Source organism: Amphiprion ocellaris, chromosome 4, assembly GCF_022539595.1.
Source record: "Amphiprion ocellaris isolate individual 3 ecotype Okinawa chromosome 4, ASM2253959v1, whole genome shotgun sequence".
Classification (NCBI taxonomy): Eukaryota; Metazoa; Chordata; class Actinopteri; family Pomacentridae; genus Amphiprion; species Amphiprion ocellaris.
In genome coordinates this window covers 11,136,531-11,156,727 of record NC_072769.1, presented here as the reverse complement: position 1 = coordinate 11,156,727, position 20,197 = coordinate 11,136,531, and the positions used below count along the sequence as shown (strand labels likewise).

The 20,197-nt window shown below is 39.8% G+C and overlaps 2 protein-coding genes, 1 long non-coding RNA gene and 1 other non-coding gene across 4 annotated transcripts; 2 read left to right on the top strand and 2 right to left on the bottom strand.

The window, feature by feature from the left end:
• Nucleotides 1–609: 609 nt before the first annotated feature.
• LOC129348709 (uncharacterized) lies at nt 610–3,294 on the bottom strand. The gene is made up of 2 exons (XM_055009670.1): nt 1,228–3,294; nt 610–1,144 (listed from the first exon to the last, which is right to left on the bottom strand). The coding sequence occupies exon 1, from the start codon at nt 3,292–3,294 to the stop codon at nt 1,423–1,425; it is 1,872 nt and encodes a 623-aa protein (XP_054865645.1). The 3' UTR covers nt 610–1,144; nt 1,228–1,422.
• A 1,835-nt stretch (nt 3,295–5,129) lies between these two features.
• Nucleotides 5,130–6,062, top strand: LOC118469841 (uncharacterized). Its single transcript, XR_008601366.1, has 3 exons — nt 5,130–5,271; nt 5,602–5,639; nt 5,918–6,062. It is a non-coding gene; the product is annotated as an uncharacterized LOC118469841 (long non-coding RNA).
• Nucleotides 6,063–6,832: 770 nt separating this feature from the next.
• On the bottom strand, nt 6,833–6,905 carry trnar-ccu (transfer RNA arginine (anticodon CCU)). The gene has a single exon. It is a non-coding gene; the product is annotated as a tRNA-Arg (tRNA).
• A 473-nt stretch (nt 6,906–7,378) lies between these two features.
• On the top strand, nt 7,379–19,984 carry ift56 (intraflagellar transport 56). The gene is made up of 18 exons (XM_023263707.3): nt 7,379–7,693; nt 7,850–7,990; nt 8,792–8,884; nt 9,028–9,142; nt 9,939–9,988; nt 10,181–10,326; nt 12,140–12,311; nt 12,719–12,793; nt 12,900–13,002; nt 14,486–14,541; nt 15,003–15,056; nt 15,153–15,216; nt 15,302–15,390; nt 15,663–15,746; nt 15,843–15,912; nt 17,757–17,863; nt 19,342–19,475; nt 19,620–19,984. The coding sequence occupies exons 1-18, from the start codon at nt 7,691–7,693 to the stop codon at nt 19,732–19,734; spliced, it is 1,671 nt and encodes a 556-aa protein (XP_023119475.1). The 5' UTR covers nt 7,379–7,690; the 3' UTR covers nt 19,735–19,984.
• The last annotated feature ends 213 nt before the right edge of the window (nt 19,985–20,197 follow it).

Sequence of the window (20,197 nt, the reverse complement as noted above, 5' to 3'; positions counted from 1 at the left end):
GCTCCTACTCTTTACCCCCCTGCTCCTCCTCTTTACCCCCCTGCTCCTACTCTTTACCCCCCTGCTCCTACGCTTTACCCCCCTGCTCCTACTTTTTACCGTCCCGCTGCTGCTCCTTCTTACTCCTGTGCTGATCCTGCTTTTCTTTCTGCTTCTCCTCCTGCTCCTTCTTCTCCTCCTTCTACTCCTCCACCTTTTCCTGCTGATTCCAGCTCTGACTCTGAATCTGACAATGGCTGTGAAAGTGACACTGAGTTTGTGAACGTTGATGATTCTTGTGATGAGGTCAGTTGTGGCAGCTCTTTTGCAGTAGCTTCGCAATCCGCCGGCCTGGACTCTCCTGGAAGGAGGAGCAGGGAGGAGAGCGACTCGGAGGAGGCTCCTGTTCCAAAAAGACCACGGTGGGCGGATGACGGCGACTGAAGCTGACACCACAACTGACCTTCACAAGTGATCTCTCCATCCGAGCTGCTGACGAAGGTTAGTACAACTTTCTGACTTGGCACAAAGAAGAAAGAAAAAAGAAATCAAACACAGCACAACTAAACACAACTACACAAAAACACTGTTACGGTTTCAGTAGGTCATACTCAGGTGGCTCAGGTAGCTCAGGTGCAGGAAACAAGCAGACACGCTGAAGCGGTTCAACAGAGTTTATTCACAAACTGAGATTTACTACAAGCCAAAACAAGGATCAAAACTGGTCTACACTATACTCGAGATGAGCACTCTAACATTACTAGTGGTGAGGCGGACAAACAACAACCTAAGGCGCTAAGTCACAGTGGGTAATACCCAGGCAAGAAAGGTTTTAACGAAACTTCACTAAAACTACAAAGCTCTAAACCTTAACATAAACAATAGGCTCGAATGCACTCTTCTAGAGACTCAGGCTAAACAGTAACAATAGAGCACAAAAAATGCCACTCAGAATAACTTAGATAAACAATCACAGACTGAAACTAGGCTGATGCTCAGACCGGGCTCACGCTGGAGGACCTCAGGTGGACGAAAACCAGGGAGAACTTGAGACGGCAGGTAGGTATGAAGAGGACGCCAAGGAGCGGCTGTGATGGATTAACCCCGAGTGAAGAAGACGGCGAAGAATCCAGGTGAGACCAGGCAGGAGCAGGCAGATCCAAAACTACGACGAAGGAAGACAAACAATATCACTACAGGTATGTGAAATAGAGAACGTAAAACTATTGAGTGCGAGTAAACCAGTACAGGCTGTATCATGATCTGGCACTGAGAGGTGAGTAGCGTCTGCTTATATGCTGAGAGAGTGAGGTCTGATTGGCAGTGTTCCACCTGCTCCTGAACCGGCTGATGAGGATGATGTGAAACACCTGGCGCAGCAATTACTCCCAGGAACACCTAAAAAGGAAAAAAAGGAGGAGAGAGAGGGAGAGAGAGCACTATCTAGATCTGGCAGCCGCCAGCCTGACAGTACCCCCTCTCCCCACGGGAAACTCCAGGTACCCGAACCAGGTGGTCCGGGTGTTGGCGAAAAAAGTCAATAATCAGAGTCCTGTCCATAATATGATTCCTCGGAACCCAACTCCGTTCCTCAGGACCATACCCCTCCCAGTCCACCAGAAACTGAAGGCCCCGGCCTCGCCGACGGGAGTCCAGCAGGCGTCTGACCGTGTAAACCGGCTGCCCATCGATAATCCTGGGTGGAGGAGGGGGATGGACAGGGAGGGCCAGAGCGCTGTCCACAACAGGCTTCAACTGCGAAACATGAAACGTCAGGTGAGTTTTCATAGTAGAAGGTAAACGTAGACGTACCAAGCAAGGGTTAACCACATGGTCCACTTCAAAGGGCCCGATGAACCTGGGAGCCAATTTCCGGGACTCCACATGCAGGGGAATGTCCTTCACCTGGAGCCATACCTTCTGGCCAGGCCGATAAGCCAGGGCAGGCCCTTGATGGCAGTTAGCCTGAGCAGCCATCCTCCGGGTAGCCCACAGAAGTGCCAACCGAGCTTGCCGCCAGGTCCTCTGCATCCGACGCACCAGCGAGTGGACAGAGGGAATGTTAATCTCCGATTCCTGGGAGGGAAACAGGGGTAGCTGGTAACCTAGAGAGCACTGAAACGGGGATAAGCCAGACGAGTCATTAGAGAAAGAGTTATAGGCATACTCAATCCAAGGAAGCCTGTCACACCAAGAAGAAGGGTTCTCTGAGACCATACACCACAAAAAGGCTTCCAAGGATTGATTAGCACGTTCGGTTTGTCCATTAGACTGAGGGTGATATCCAGAAGTGAGACTTACAGTGGCACCCAGAGCATTACAAAAGGTTTTCCAAACCTCTGATGTGAACTGAGGACCACGATCAGAGACGATATCAGCAGGTATTCCATGCAGACGAAAGACATTCTGGACTAGTGCTTCTGTAGTTTCTTTGGCAGAGGGAAGCTTGGGCAAAGGCACAAAGTGAGCTGCTTTAGAAAAACGGTCCACTATGGTAAGTATTACAGAGTTCCCCTGGGAGACAGGTAATGATGTGGCCCCGTCTAAAAGCTCAATCGCACAATCATATGGGCGATGAGGAGGAAGAGAAAGTGCTTTGGATTTACTAAAAAACATAGCTAGATCATGATACTGAGAAGGAACATTGTCTAAATTTATTGGTTCGGAAGGACTGGAAACCTCTGAACTTGATGGAGTGAGGGAAGACAGCAAGCAACTCTGATTGCAGGCTGGACTCCAGGAAGAAACCTTCCTGAGTCGCCAGTCTAGCTGTGGATTGTGACGAACCAACCACGGGTAGCCTAACACCATTGGAGGGTTAGCATTCTCCATAACACAAAAGGTTAATTCTTCTCTATGATTACCAGCAATTACTAGGGCAACAGGTACAGTCTTTTGGAAAACTTTGGCTAAACTAAGTCCATTTATAGAGCGAGCTACTAATGACTGACTCAGAGGAATGGTAGGAATGCCCAGCTGTCTTAGCAAATTATCATCCAGAAGACACTCCTCCGAGCCGGAATCCACGAGGGCAGAGACAGGTAGGGAAACGGACTTCCAACACAGCGTAGCATTAAACTGGAAACGTTGAAGCGGAGAAGTTGAAGTTTGGCCCACCAGTAGCTCCCGTTCTACTGGTGAGCCCTGTCTTTTGCTGGCAGCTGAGGGCAGCTGGCAACAAAGTGACCCGATCCTCCACAATACAGGCAGGGACGAGCTGCTCTTCGATGGTCCTTTTCCTGTTGGGTTAACCTGGCGTGACCCAGCTGCATCGGCTCTGGTTCCGCAGAGGATAGTTCTGATGGTGGTGAACATGCCACGGTGACTCCAGGAAAGGATCCTCGCAGCGGACGTGTCTTTCTCTCACGTCGTCGTTCTCTTAATCGATTATCCAGCTTTATAGCCATGGCAATCCACAGGTCCAAGGAAGAGGGTTAGTCTCAACGTTAATTCATCCTTCAAAGAGTCATTTAATCCTCTGTAAAACGCTCCTCTTAAAGCGGAGTTGTTCCAATCGGTCACAGTGGCGAGGGTGCGGAATTCATGTGCGTAGGCTGCCACACTGTGGGTCCTTGTTGAATGTCCAGCAGTCTGGAAATGGCATCCCTGCCACTGACTGGGTGATCAAAGTTCTTTTTCATTTCTTCAACGAAAGCCGGATAAGAATTACACAGCACACCCTGACGGTTCCACACAGCAGTCCCCCAGTCACGAGCATCACCGGTCAATAAGCCTATCAAATAGGCAATGCGTGACCTGTTGGTAGAATATGAATGAGGCTGAAGTTCGAAAACTAAGGAGACTTGGGTTAGAAATGCTTGGCATGAACCAAAATCCCCGCTGTAGCGTTCTGGGCTATGAAAGTGACACTGAGTTACACTACACTAAACTAACATAAACTAAACTAAAGCTAAGCTAAGCTAAACTAAGCTAAGCTAAACTAAACCAAACTAATAAAAAACTAAACTAAACTAAACCTTTGTAGGCTAATTCAACGGTTCTATTATGTTTATATAATACAAATCAAATACACATCATATTATCTGTTTAGTAATTCAAAGATTATCTGTCTGTCTTGCTAACCGATATTTCTGCTTCCCTCCCCCTCTCCTTCTCTGGATTGAGCTGCTGTTCAGCAGCCTTTTGGCTGAGAAAAGTAAGTTTGAGCTTTTACATTTTATTGTAAAAATACGTACCTATTCAACTTGCTGATTAGCTCTCATTTAAAGATTCAAATGTTGTCTTACTAACTATTATATGTCTTTCATTATCTTTCCACCCCTCGGAGAGCTGCTGCAGCTCCCTGATGGAAAAAAAGTAAGTATGAGCTACTAACTTGTGTTGAAAGCAACTTAGAACAAGAAAGTAAAAGTAAAGTAGCGAGTAAACTGCATAATGCTCCACACATGTTTATATACTTTATATAGTATCACTTATTTAGTAATTCAAAGATTATTGGTCTTGCTAACTGATATTTCTGCCTACATCCTCCTCTCCTTCTCTGGAGTGAGCTGTTGCTCAGCATCTCTGTGGATAAAGAAAGTAAGTTTGAGCTTTTACATTTTATTGTAAAAATATGTACCTATTTAACTTGCTGATTAGCTCTCATTTAAAGATTCAAATGTTGTCTTACTAACTATTATATGTCTTTCATTATCTTTCCACCCCTCGGAGAGCTGCTGCAGCTCCCTGATGGAAAAAAAAGTAAGTATGAGCTACTAACTTGTGTTGAAAGCAACTTAGAACAAGAAAGTAAAAGTAAAGTAGCGAGTAAACTGCATAATGCTCCACACACGTTTATATACTTTATATAGTATCACTTATTTAGTAATTCAAAGATTATTGGTCTTGCTAACTGATATTTCTGCCTACATCCTCCTCTCCTTCTCTGGAGTGAGCTGTTGCTCAGCATCTCTGTGGATAAAGAAAGTAAGTATTATCCTCTGCCATTATTTTATTTTCAGTATGTTTGTCTATTTACCTGATGATTCACTCTCATTTAAAGATTCAAATGCTGTTTTACTAATAATTCTATGTCTTTTATTATCTTACACCTCCACTCGGGGAACCGCTGCTGCTGACTGAGGACAAAAAAGTGAAACTGAGCTTTGTTGTTTATATATAGCAACTTAGAATATGACAGTAGATGTACAGTAGAGTGTTTATATGTTTACATACTCATATTACCTGTTTAATAATTGAAAGATTATTTGGCTAACTGATTTTTCTTGCTACGTCCCCATCTCCTTCTCTGGATTGAGCTGTTGTTCAGCGGCTATGTGAATTAAAAATGTGAGTCTGAGCTTGAACATTATTTTATTTTCAATGTTTGTCTATTTAACGGCTGCTTCACTGTCATTGGAACATTCAAATGTCATCTTACTATTATGTCTTTTATTATCTTACACCTCCACTTGGGGAGCTGCTGCTGCTCACTGAGGACAAAGAAAGTGAAACTGACCTTTTATCTGTCTAGAAAGACACTTAGAATAAGATAGTAAACATACAATAGAGTGTTTATATGTTTATATACTCATATTACCTGTTTAGTAATTCAAAGAATATTTGTTACTTTTTAAATGGTGTCTCACTAATGTTTTTATTGTCTGTTATTTAACTCAGCTACTCGGGGAGCTGCTGCTGTTCACTGAGGACAAATGGTGGGTATGAGCTTCAGACTTCTGATAAAAATAGATTTTCTTTATAATTCCTAATTCAATCATTCATGTAAATTTGTGTAGAAAGCAAATTACAATTAAGATATATTATAAAGACACTAAAAACATTTTACAGTGTAAACTAGCTGCACCACACCTGTTCATATACTTTATATTTTATCACTTATTCACAAATTATACTAATTTAATGTTATATTTGATCATTTTTAATATATGGTTGAATATGTAATATTAATAATATGGTACTAATTTCTCCCAAGGTCAGAGCCAGAGATACCAGGACCATCTCTTCTGTCCCTCTCAATACAGTTTTGTAAAGAATTAAATGTTGTCTGTTTTGCCTGAATAAATTGTTGATTGAGTTGTTTTTCACCAAATTCAAAATATATTAACACAATAAATGAGAAAAAATGTTACATTTGTTTGTTTATTTATGTTGTTCTAGGGTGAATGAAATGTCTTCTAAAGTGATCTCCCAAACAGTCCTTTTTTTTAACAGCACTAATGTGGTCATAAAATTACACTACAGGACTCCTTCAGCTAAATTAAAGCCTTATTTACTGTTTTTTCTGTAAATTCATAGAGGTGCTGGAGGAGATGCTTGAAGGTAAACTCCACAAATATTCATGTTCTGCGCAGAGTTCAGCTGTGACTTTGGTGCTGAAGGCTAAGTTTGTTCCTAATAGAACTGAAAGAAAGAATTTTGTTTTTACCAGTTTCTGCAATGATCATGAGAATAAATTTACCACTAAAACTCACATAAATACATCAGATTACCAGTAAATATATGTCAAGGCATGAAAATTTCCCACTAGCAAAACTCCAGATTTGTGTGTTTGGACATGATTATATTATTCTGACATCATCCGAATGAGATAAAATTACACAAAAACCACCTGGGAACGCTCCTCCAGATCAAGGTTTGTGTCTAGAAAGTCACATGTAATATCTGCTTAATCAATTATAAAAGTCAAATGAAAACAGCTTTCTATCATGTTTGTGACCAAGTATTTCATGGTAAAACTAAGACTGGGACTTAACACGTTGATTATGATTAATTAATTACAGAAAAAAATAGCGCGTCCAACAAACTACGCATTTAATTGCAAATTACAAAGTCTGTAATTGATCGGATAAATTTCTTAATCGCGTCCCACCACGACGTAAAACACATCCACCCCAGATGGGACTCGAACCCACAATCCCTGGCTTAGGAGGCCAGTGCCTTATCCATTAGGCCACTGGGGCTAATTCGAGAAAACCATTCACGAAATATGCACTAAATAATAAGATTTCCTCTATTGGCGTAATTAGGTGATGAACTATTATAGTTTTTGTTTTATATATGGATTGATGCACGTCTTCAATAGGGTACATACTGTCAAAATTAAGCCTTTCATGTCTCGGCACCGCTACCGCTCGCTATTCCGTTGCTAGGCAACAATGAACAAACCCCTGTTGTCAAGATCAGCACAGAAGAGGTGAACTGCTTCCTGTTAACAGCCAGGCTCTGTTTGCAAACACAATAAATGTCACTGGAGGCCAATATTTTAAAATTGATAGAACGTCTAAGCTTTTCTTTCTGCTGCAATTGTAATCCTTGTATTCGGACCACTACGCAAAGGTTCAAGAGGTGTTTGAATGTCTCACGAAACGGTCAGATCCCCCGCTTGTACCTTTACTTTGAAAATCCAAGAGCAGAAATTTAAATCTATGCTGCTGTTAGCTAAAACAGCGATAAGCTAAGGCTACCGAGGTACCACTTAGCACAATTCTACACCACGAAATAGTTGAAAACGTGTTATTTATTCGGTTTTTATCACGGACATGTTAGTCGTAAGAGAATTAAATTTACAGTGGGGCCGATATCTGGCTGGTTTCAAAGAGAGATGAAAGTAGGCATCGACAGTTTTTAGGTAGCTAACGGTTAACTGATCGCTAACGTCTGTTTTCATAGAGAGGAGCAACCACCGTTACCTGGCTCAGTCGTAAACAAGTCTTTGCCAACACCTCCTCCTTAAAGACTCGTCGACATGGTGAGCTTTTATGAACTTAATATCATAGCCATTATAATGGTGTAGCGGTCTCATAATTGAACCTATCTGACTGTCACTCTGGCCCACTGAAAGCAACCACTAAAACACTGGAAGTTGGGTAATAATGGGAGAAAATTCAATCGTGTACCTTTGCAGATCCTCTCACGTGTGAAGCCAGCCGTGGGAGGAGAGACACCCGTGGGCATCAGTGAGAAAAAGAAGAACAAAACTAAAGTTCCTGGCTTGGAGGAATACCTGCAACAGAGAGACTACCTTGGGGCCTTGACATTATTAGAGGTACGGGAACATATATAACTCAGTCTACTTCCTGAGGTAACAATAAATAAATGCAATCTGCCAAGGTTTGTGAGGAAAGGGCTCCCCATCACTAGATGTTTAAATATTTTATGCGTTACAAGGAATTGAGTCCTTACCTGTTCTGTGTGTGCTGTAGTACTAAAACATGTCTCATCACAATTATTTTTGTTTCAGTTAGTGGAAACAGTCTGATAGTAGGTTTATGATTTAACAGTTGCACTAGGTTCAATCTCGAAGTAGTAAGTGCCGCAACCTTCAAAAAGATAGAGAAATTCCAATTCTTTGGAAAAGATTGAACAGATTGTAATGTGGATATATGCAGTAGCCAATGATGTAAGAGTGGAAATATTACACTGTGTAGAGATAAAGAAATTATTAACCACTTTTTGTTGTGATCAAACTTACACTAAACTCAAAAAGCTATGTATGTTCAGTTACCTACAATCCCATGATAAGTTAGTAGAGCTGCTTTTTGATACTGATTAATTCAGTTCAATTCAAAATTCTCTTCAGTAAAAATAATCAAATGAGACAGATTAAATAGCTCAGGGAATTGAGATGGAACTGCTGGACTAACTTGCCTGTGTGGCTGAATCATTAGCAGTTGCACTTTCACAGAGGGCCTAAATATTTGTTAACTGCAATTTCTGCTGCAGATTATCTTGTGTCAGGACCTGGAATTAAAGTTTCAGAAACAGAATCACACCTTTATCTGGGCTACGGACAACACTGTGTTACTGAGGTGCTGCTGCTGCTGATGTGTTGCTGTGTCATCTTTAGTTTCAAAGAAGTGTTGGAGAAAAAGAGGAGCATGCAGACCTCTGGATCGGCTACTGTGCCTTTCACTTGGGTGATTACAAGAGAGCTATGGAGGTAATTTTAGTTGTATATGTGTGCGTGTTAGAAAGTATATATTACTTAGTTCATTGAATTTTACATAAAGTAGAATAAAGCATTGACAGCATTTTGTAGGGTTGGATTACATTTGTAATATTTTTTTTGTCATGTTCCAACAGGAGTATAAGTCTTTGACCCTGAACCCTGAATGTCCTGCTGAGGTGTGGGTCTTTCTGGCCTGTGCCCTGTTCTTTCTGGGGCTTTATAAAGATGCAGAGGAGGCTGCATCTAAAGGTAGGCATTTTGTACATTTTTCCTGTGTATGAAAACCTCCTGACTCACAAAATTTTGTACAGTTTTATTAGCGTGACCATTTTATTTGCACTCAGTATTTAAAAAAAAACAATTATACAGAAGTTATTTTTTCAGTAAATATTAAATCCCTCAATAGGAAAATTTGTCTGAATAGGTTTCTGTGCAGTGTGTTTCTAAAAGTCTACTTACTAAGTTCATCAGTCGACTCACCGCTAGATTTTATAGAGCATTTTGTTGACTGATCATTCACATGTTTACCACGTATAGTATCCATACAGAATTTTAACTACTTGACACAAAAAGGTCAAATCTGGCCACATATGTTTCCATGTAACATATGTTTCGGGTTTTTTTTTAGAATAGAAACCAATAGACGCTGAGGTGAAGTCTCACTCAGATTATTTATGTTATGTAATTTTAGTGCAAATTTAATTAGCTCACCAAATTATTTTGATGTGTAACAAGTTAAACTTGGGCATAAATCTAACAATAGATGCCCCTTCTGTGCTCCAATTGATATTTGAATGTTCTTGTAACTGTATACTTCTGCCGTGAAGGTGCACAGATGTTGCTGAATGGGTTTGCTGTGTGATTTTAGACCACCACCCAGTGAACCACTCCCCACTCACTGTGTAACTTCTCTGCCTGATCAGCTTACAGTGCTGCTGAGTCAGTTATGTGACTGCAGAGAGGAAGGCAAGGATGTAATGAATTGTGCTCTATTTCCCATGTGATTTACTGTATAAATAAATTTGTTGTCTCTTGTACTCTGTAGCACCAGTGTCTCCCCTTCAAAACCGGCTGCTCTTCCACTTGGCTCACAAGGTTTGAAAATGATGACACTATTATTATACTACAGTGTATTTGCTGAACAACCTTTCAGTGGTTAATTCTTATAGTTTATTCCATCCCCAAACAGCTTCTTCCTGAGTTTGATTCATATCTTCTTATTTTCCCCAAATCTTTGTCACTCTAAATGTACCCCTCATTGTCTGTTGTCTTAATATTGTGTCTTAGTTCAATAATGAGAAGAGGCTGATGGGTTTCCACCAGAACTTGGAGGATGTGACTGAGGACCAACTGAGCCTGGCGTCCATCCACTACATGCGCTCCCACTATCAGGAGGCTATAGACATCTATAAACGCCTGCTGCTGCAGAACAGGTCTGTGCATTTTGCTCTCTTTGACTCTCTTTAATTAGTTTCACACTCCTGCTGTTCTTCAAAGCTAGCATCACCTTGATAGGTGAGAGCTGATAATGGAGGAATATTAGACTTCACATGCTTCACACCTTGTGGAAGCACAAAATTAATGCAGGAATGCAGGTGGAAATGCAGCAGAACTGGTAAGCTGGCTTCATCTAACACTAGATATCCCTTCACTTCTTTCCTACATATATTGGACCAGTTATGTATCTGAGGTTTTTTACTAGTCTGACAGCAGATTTACCAGAGGCAGCTGCTGGCCTCTGCAGCTACTCTGAGCACACTCCTTGTCGGAATGCAAATATGTCATACCGCAACTGCTTCTTGTGACTGATAACAGAAAAATGCAACAAAAAAAAATAAGAGGAGTACAGTAAAATTGAACACATTGCTAAAGTCTGCAAATATCCATTCCTTGCTATGACATTTCTAGGTGTTTCCTAATATATTCCTAATATATTGCTGTGATAGCTTCTTATCTCTAGTGTTTTTTTCACTAGGTGAGGTTTTATTCAACATCTGTAGTGAAAATATAGACATTTATATTCAAAAAAATTGAATGCAGGAGGCTTTGGAGTATTCAGTGTCACCAATCCCTGCCCCTGTTTTCCTCATTGCCTTAGCAAGTAAACAGTGAAGACAGTTCTTCTAAGTTAACTTGTGCTTAACTGGATGAGATACAGACATCAGAGGAATAGTACTTGTGTAGTGTGTGGAGTGACCCAGGCTGTACTGCTCTTTTCAATTAGATACAAACCTAATACCACACATTACAGTTGTAGTTCAAGCCAACAAATCTCCATCTTATCTGATGTAACTCCCAAATGCATTGATCCTTTTAAAACACTATTACATCTAAGGCAAATTAAGCCATATATGAAAATAATATTGCTTCCAACCTTTTTAGAATGAAATCATGACATCTATTGGATATCCATTAATGTTTCTCAGCATAGACTGATATACTAACTACCAAATCTGAATTAGGCAAGAAAGGAATCCATTGTCACACTCGTGTTTGTGGTTAGTACAATGTGATTATTGTGCAAAGAGCGCAGAGTTCCACTGTTTTGCGTTCAGATGCAGATGGACAGATGTGGTACTTCCAGCATTTTTCTGAGAGTTCTTCAGCTGAAAGAGAAACCATTATAAATACCAGAAGAAAAAGTAGGATTTTTGACATTTTGACAACAGAACATTGAAATTTGAGGTTTTGTTTGAACGACAATATATAAGATAAAAATTTGAAATTTGTCATCATGTCTGTCAGGATCTGAAATACTGCACAAGTAGATCTCATAATCTATGATTGTAGTTGAGCTGAAATATGGAAAAAAAAAAATCAACAACAAACTTGTCCAAAATTACATTTTCTGAATCAGTTGCACAATGAGAAATAAAACAATGAAAATTTCAGGCTTTTATCTTTGACATGTTCTGAGATACTGTTGTTCAAACGTATTTCAAATTTAAATAGGCCAAAAATAACTTTTAAAAGTGGGTCAACAGCAATTACAAAACAAAAATCGTGAAAAGTATCTGATATATCAATCTAAAATTTCACAAATACCTTGATAAATATCCATATTATATGCTATAAAATCTCAGCCAAGATGGCAGAGCAGAAAACTAGTTCTAAAAATGTGATGATTTGAGATGGAATCACCCAATACTTTAATTACATCATTATGCATATGCTCTCCTATGTAAAGACAAAAACAAATAAGTCTAAAAACCACTTTAACAATCTGACTATATCTGGTCTTTTCAGAGACTTCCTGGCTCTGAAAGTGTACGTGGCTCTGTGTTACTACAAGCTCGATTACTACGATGTGTCCCAGGAGGTGTTGGCCGTTTACCTGCAGAACATCCCTGACTCCACCATCGCTCTCAACCTCAAGGCCTGCAACCACTTCAGGCTTTACAACGGCAAGGCAGCCGAGGTACTCACTGTTTGAATGCTTCATATCCAGATTGATATGCTGGTGGTTCGCATATTTTCACCTTTGTAAATGAATAGATGAAAAGATATCTGTGTAAGAAGCTTTGAAGGACAAGTATTACAAATACGCCTTACATTACTGTGAGAATAAAATGAAATGAACAGCTCCATATCACCACGCACTACTAGGTTAACATAAATGTTCCAACAAATAATACAATCGTTGACATTTTTGTGGGGTTATTTTAAAGTTAATGTGCTTTTACTGAAAATCTTGCATTAATGTTTTATTCCTTACCCCGTGTATTCCATTACAGTCGAGCCAGCAGCTGCTTGGCCTTTTCCTTTCTTTGATGAGAGGACCTGGTGGTAGGTGTGACTCATGTGTGTACTCTCTCTTCCTTTTAGGCGGAGTTGAAGAACCTAATCGACATCTCCTCCTGCTCCTTTGAGTTTGCTAAGGAGCTTATCCGACACAACCTGGTAAGCTCTTCACAGGCTCTGACTGTGAGTGTATGGGTGTGTGGGTGCACATACGTTAGTGACTTATATGCTAGACATCCACACTCTATATCCCTGTGTACTGCAGGTGGTGTTTCGTGGTGGGGAGGGGGCGTTGCAGGTACTGCCTCCTCTGATCGACGTGATCCCCGAGGCCAGACTCAACCTGGTCATCTACTATCTCAGACAAGGTGTGTAGCCACAGCACTGCAGTTTTCCAGACCGAGCAAAACATGGGATAAAATGGAAAATACTAGTATAATTTAAACCTTTATTTTCAAGTGCAATCACCTGCAGTATATCAACATAATATTTCAATTATGTGATACTTAGTATTCAGTATCAATTTTTTTTTTTTGAAAAATGCCATCCAGCATCTCAGTTAACATTCAATTCAATTCAATTCAATTTTATTTATATAGCGCCAATTACAGTCAAATTGTCTCGAGACGCTTTACAGAACCCATATGCCTGACCCCCAGAGCAAGCCAAAAGGCGACAGTGGCAAGGAAAACACCCTTTTAACAGGGAAAAAAACCTCGAGCAGAACCCGGCTCTAATGTGGGGAGACCCATCTGCCTGCTGGCCGGGCGGGTTGAGAGGGACAGAAGAGGTAGAAAGGTAGAGATAGAGGGGTAGAGGTAGAGATAGAGGGGTAGAGATAGAGAGGTGGGGGGTGGGACACAAGGAGCATAAAACACAGCCACACATCTGAAGCATCCAGCATCCAGCTCTGGGACCAGGGACACTCGGAGAAAGGACACAGAAAGAAACAGAGTGAATGTAATGCAATAATGGTATATGTAGTAAATACATAGGTAGTTAGAGAAGGGCTCAGTGCATCAAGAGAGGTTCCCCAGCAGTCTAGGCCTATAGCAGCATAACTAGGGGCAGAACTAAAGGGACGTCAAGAGGGGAAGTCAGTTTTGCAAATGAAAACACCAGCATACCCCGTCAGGGTCCCCCAGTCAGCCCTAACTATAAGCTTTGTCGAAAAGGAAGGTTTTAAGCCTGGTCTTAAAAATAGAGAGGGTGTCCGCCTCCCGAACCCAAACTGGGAGCTGGTTCCACAGGAGAGGTGCCTGATAACTGAAGGCTCTGCCTCCCATTCTACTTTTAGAGATTCTAGGAACAACAAGTAAACCTGCAGTCTGAGAGCGAAGAGTTCTGCTAGGACAATATGGTACTATCAGGTCTTTAAGATATGATGGAGATTGGTTGTTAAGAGCTTTATATGTCAGAAGAAGGATTTTGAATTCTATTCTAGATTTAACAGGAAGCCAATGAAGAGAAACCAATATAGGAGAAATATGATCTCTCTTGCTAACTCCCGTCAGTACTCTGGCTGCAGCATTTTGGATCATCTGTAGATGTTTCAGAGAGCTATTGGGACAACCTGATAATAAGGAATTACAGTAGTCAAGCCTAGAAGTAACAAATGCATGGACTAGTTTTTCTGCATCACTCTGAGACAGGATGTTCCTGATTTTCACAATATTTCTCAGGTGGAAAAAGGAAGTCCTACAGATTTGTTTTATGTGCGAGTTAAAGGACATGTCCTGGTCAAAGATAACACCGTTGCTATTCATTTGAAGAATAGTTCATTTGATTCTTAGATTTCATAGAAAACCTATCTTAGTTTAGGGATTCACATTCTCCATTTTATGTTTCCAGATGACATCCAGGAAGCTTACAACCTCATCGAAGATTTGGTTCCCACCACACCTCAGGTGACAATACATTTTAATGTGATATTTCCACTGTGATGTCCCTATCTGACGTCAACAAGCGACTCTAATTCTGCCCCATTCTACTTTAACGTAAAAAGTGCAAATATAGACTATTTTGCTATCAAAGCTTGATATCTTCCACAGTCTTGCAGCAAAGAGAATGTGAAATGAAAACCACAATTATTTCTGTTTAAATGAAGCTTGTTAATAAACCATTTCTGCTTGCTTCACTTAAGAGTTCCTGAGGAGATTTTTCTTTCCTCTGACCATTTTCTTTTTAATCTTCAAAGGCACTTTTAATGTCTCCCAGATCTGAAAGCATGTGAAACTCAAGGAGCGCTTGGCACTTGAATCTCTTTTATGTGTGTTTTTAACTTGTTGGAATGGATTTTGATGGGGTTTGAAGCAGCGATGAAACAATAGATCAAATGATTCACTAAGATTATTTATTATTTTCTCAGGAGTATATTTTGAAAGGAGTGGTAAATGCTGCATTGGGACAAGAAATTGGATCAGTGAGTACTTCTGTTAAATTTGCAGAGTTACATGCAAACAGATATGATAGCTCTGACTGTGAGACAAATGTGTGTTTTTGTGCTTTTATCCTTCAGAGGGATCATTTGAAAATTGCCCAGCAGTTCTTTCAGTTGGTTGGAGGCTCGGCTAGTGAATGCGGTACTCCAAATCAAAATTTCATCAATATTGTTCTTTAAAGCTACAGCGTGCGAGCTTGTATGTATGACATTTTTTTCCCTTTCAGATACTATTCCAGGCAGACAATGCATGGCCTCCTGCTTCTTCCTCTTGAGGCAGTTTGAAGACGTTCTCATATATCTGAATTCAGTCAAGGTTAGTGTTGAAATCATTGTATGGTATTTTACCATTGAAGAATCAGTGTTAATATTTTGCTCTGATAAAATAAGATGAGGTTTAATAAAAGGATCCCACATGCTGGGTGAGAATTGTCACTTCAGTAGACAAGTGGTTCTTTAAAGCTGCAGTGCATTTTTTCAAGTGCGTTTTCCTTTGTCCCACATTATTCATGCTACATATGAAAAGCTGACACTTCATGCTTTATTTCTGGACATGTTGGCACTGCCACTATCCTTTTCTTTTTTCAGGGTTACTTCTACAATGATGATACATTCAACTTCAACTATGCTCAGGCTAAAGCAGCGCTTGGCAACTACAAAGAGGCAGAGGAGGTATTTTAATTGATAAATTATCTTCGGCAGTTATTTTTCATCCTTTCACTTAACCATTGACTAGTTTTTGTACTAATTAAATGTTTTCCTTTGTAGATTTTTCTGCTCATTCAGAGTGAGAAGATCAAGAATGACTATGTTTATCTCAGCTGGCTGGCACGATGCTGTATGTATAGTGGTTATACTGGTGGTAGTACAATGTATTTAATTAATTACAAAAATATTTTTTGCAAGGAGTGGCAATATTTTTCATAACACAATTTATATGTGAGACAATGTCAGAAAAAAAGGCCCCAATACCAAAAGAATTACAGAGTGCAGTAAAAATAACACGAGTTCACTCATTGCAAGACATGAAATTATAAACTCCAGTTAATCAACAAATACTATATCAGTGCATCAATCAGAACAGAGTTTCAAACATAAACAAAATGTTTGGAGAAAAGATATAAGAAATCTGAGCACTGTTGAGCGTGTTTGTTTTTTGAGGTAGAAGACAAACTACTTCTCTCCAATGAAGTTGTTTATTTTGTAATTATCAGTGTCTCAAAAGAATCTTGTACAAGGACCTTTTCTGTTTGAAACAGCCTCCCAGAAAAGGATAAAGTCTGATATGAACAGGACATTTTATACAGTATGGTGAAATGTGATTGGTTATAAAACACAAACATATAATTCAAATATTGAAATGTGATTGGCTAAAGGTGGGGATGAACTGTGGTTTAGACTTAGCTCTCCCATTAGTTGGTGCACAGATATGTCCATGTCTCTTGGCACACGATTCATCCAATCCCCAGGAGCTGCACCCTGTAAAAAGAACCTCCTGCAAACGTCTTCCTGCTTTCTACCAGTTGGTATTATTCCATTGTTAGCTGAGATGTGATGCAGCCATTAGTGGTATCTCATAGGGAGGATGCAGGTGTCCTTTAGGGAGGATTATTCTGGTTTTCTCCCTCAAACAACCTTTTGTTAGCAGTGTCAGTACAAGTAGTTGTTGCATTATAAGGAAATAGGACTGTGCTGTGTATCAAAGCCAGAACTCTATCTTTGTTAGTGTGTGTGTGTAGAAGAAGAAACATTTTTTGTAAGCGGCTGTAGCTTTCCAGCCTGACCTGTCTGTATCCATCAGAGCTAGGAGTTAGTGCTTAGCTCCATCTCTTCCCTTTTAAAGTTCAAGCACAACTCATGCAGTCATTGCACATTAAATGGCTATTATTATCAATATTGTAACACTCATATGCAGTATCAATTTCAGTGTTCAGTTAGTACTACCTTAAAAAAATAAATCCTAACAACACAGGCACCTTTACTTCATCAACTCTGAACAGATCTCAGGCTGAAGTTTTGCACAGACATTTAAAGATCTTCAACCAGATCGGCTTCCACTGTTAAAAAAAACACAAACATTTTAGAAGGTATTTCCAGTGCAACAGTCCCCTGTCATGAGAATACCAGCTCTTAATTTCAGACTTGGTTATGTGTTTGTTAGGTATGAACACAAGTAGTTTTGCATATATTATGTAAAACTGCCAAAATGAGAGCAAAAATGATCCAGTTTCTTCACCACAGGCTTGCTGCTGTGTTTGGCACCAGCTGCACAAACAGCTGCAAAGCCTTTTTAGGATAGACATGAAAAAAGGGTACAGTTGTCTTCACCTGATGACATGAAAGCACAGAGAACACTCTCGGATACCGTAACCCAGTGAAAACAGAACTGAAGGAGCCTTTATACGGATTCACTGAGGCTGGGATCTGAATCAAACATCTCCGCCAGATTTCTAGCCTCAGGCCTGTAAAGAATTTAGGATCACTCTTTAACACAGCTAATGTTACACTCAGCAGCTCTAAGAAATGGAAATCTCCGCTCTAGGATTTTTTTCTTCCTTTCTTGACTTAATCTACATCAATAAAACCTGCCCACGGCCTGTATTATTTTCCCAATTTTAATCTATGAAAGCTGAAGCTGCCTGTGAACAATGGATTATTGAACACTGATCTTCTTCTTGTCAGACATAATGAACCAGAAGGGTCAGCTTGCCTGGGAGCTCTATCTGAAGATGGGCACTTCCTCGGATTCCTTCAGTTTGCTGCAGCTCATTGCAAACGACTGCTACAAGGTAATTTCATCCTCCATCTTTTGCCTCTTCTATCGTATGTCTGTGGTGATCACTTACATAATGAATATACGTAGTAATCCATCAAGTTTTGAATTAATTCATTTATCATGCAAACATGGTGACATTCTCTCATTCTTGCTCCTCACATGTGCTATGCACTGTTTTATATTTCTGCATAATTATTTTTTATTTTTATTTTAGACTCTTAGTTGGATACCGAGAAAGAAATCAGATGACATCATTTTTCAAAATTTTTTTTGGTCTTTTGTGATGAATTTAAAAATAGGGTTGGAACTAGTGGTTTTCATATTTTACATATTACATTTTTTATAAATAAAATGACAATAGTTTAGAAATGTTTTGTAAATATTTTCATGCGTTTTATTTAACCACAGTCTAAAACAGAAGATATTCCCTTCACAATGAACTGAGAAAAGCAGAAAATACTCAGGTTCAGAACCTAGCAGCAGAAATTTGGGGTGTTTTTGCTTGAGAGGTAAATACTAATTTCTGCTGCTGCACCAGTATCTACAGGTGGCCATTCCCTTGTTAAAATACCCAGTTACGTTGCTAAGGGAAGGAGTCTTTCTATTCTGTGTAGCACAATTCTAAATGTCAGTATTTTTAAAGTAAAGGTACTAATACCACACTGTAAGAGTACACAGTTACAAGTAAAAGTCCTGGATTAAAAAGCATAGCTTACAAAAATGCATGCAAGTATTATATGAAAATGGACTTAAAGCATTAAAAGTAAAAGTACTGAATGCAGGAAGGTATGTAACTGTTATACAGTATGTAATAAGATTGCTATTGCTCATGCATTAATATAACGCCAGGATTTTACTGTTGTAGTTAGTCGAAGTGTGGACTTTTTTGTGACCAACTACAACTAATGATTATTTTTTATTACAAATGAATCTGATGCTTAATATTCTGTTGATTGACTAAGCTTTTTGTTTTCAGCTGGACTCATATAAACTGATGGGTAGTTTCATTTATATTTTGTGAGCTCCTAATGTTTTGTGTTCAAAAATCTTAAGACAGGTGAATGCTGTGAGGTCAAAAGTACAACACTTCCCTCTAAATGTAGTAGAGGAAGAAGAAAAAGTGGCAAGAAAACCTCCAATTTGTGCATAAGAACAGTGTTTGAGTAAATGTACATTCCCACACTGTAAGTTTGCCACTTTGTGAATTTGTGAATGTCACTGCAGATTTTTGTGGGTTTTTTTTCTCATGCTAGTTTTGGCTGCTTCTTTATCGTCACATCCTGCTTAAACAAATTTTAATGTAGCTATGGTCATGTGGAGGTGTCATCCCTCGTATTGCCCTCAGTTTTCACACCATATTTTTGAAATGCAACCAAAAATGGTGTTACGAATGCAATCTGTGGGCACAGATTGAAAGCTAAGGATCTGGTTTGATCTTGAGAAAACAACATGTTGCCTACCAGTGTTCATGATCTGAGTCTGTTGTTTCAGATGGGTCAGTTCTACTATGCAGCCAAAGCCTTTGATGCACTGGAGAAGCTTGACCCGGGCTCCAACTACTGGGAGGGCAAAAGAGGAGCATGTGTCGGCATCTTCCAGCTCATTCTGGCAAACAAGGAGTCCAAGTATGTTTGTCTCTTTTTCCCATGCAATAGTTTGGATTGTGGGTTTATCATCTTCTGATCTCTGTCGGAGTGGGCGTGATGTGTAAATACAATAAGCGTTCTGGATCTAATCTTGTTTCCTCATATATCCTGTTTGTGTTCTAGGGAGACCCTTAAAGAGGTTCTAATCCTCCTGCGCAATTCAGGAAACCCGCAGGTTGAGTACATCATTCGAGCTCTGAGGAAGTGGGCCAAAGACAACAGAGTCCTCCTGTCGTGACGGCCTTCAGTACTGAACTTCTGCTGACTGCAGGCGCGCAGTAAGAGTAGCTACAATATGCAGACGTCAGCAGTCATCGTGGGTAATTTGTTCGTAAAAGAAATATATGAATGACATCTATGCCAGATGAATGAATATGGACTTTTCACTGCTATAATGTTGTAATTTGTATCAAAATATCTATGCTTTGAATTACAATTCTCTATGTACTTGTATATTTGTATTAAAATGTGACTGTATTTTTAAATTACTTTTGTGTTGTCTGTGATTATTTGTATTAATGCAAGTAGCAGAACCGACTCATTATTCTCAGCATTCACTAAGCGATATGAGAGCTTCTTGCAGAACATAGAGATAGAACAAAACAATCCTTAGAGAAAGAGGGAAAGCAATACAAAAATAATCAACAGGAGAATAATGAACTTACAAACTCGTGTCGAAAAGAAGAAATATCAATGTTGCT

What these genes read in the sequence shown, in the direction of transcription:
- LOC129348709 (XM_055009670.1), bottom strand. Translation starts at nt 3,294, where the DNA reads ATGTTCACCACCATCAGAACTATCCTCTGCGGAACCAGAGCCGATGCA.
- ift56 (XM_023263707.3), top strand. An exon ending in CAGCTGGCTGGCACGATGCT is followed by an intron (nt 15,913 to 17,756) that starts GTATGTATAGTG and finishes TCTTCTTGTCAG; the next exon opens with ACATAATGAACCAGAAGGGT. An exon ending in TTGCAAACGACTGCTACAAG is followed by an intron (nt 17,864 to 19,341) that starts GTAATTTCATCC and finishes CTGTTGTTTCAG; the next exon opens with ATGGGTCAGTTCTACTATGC.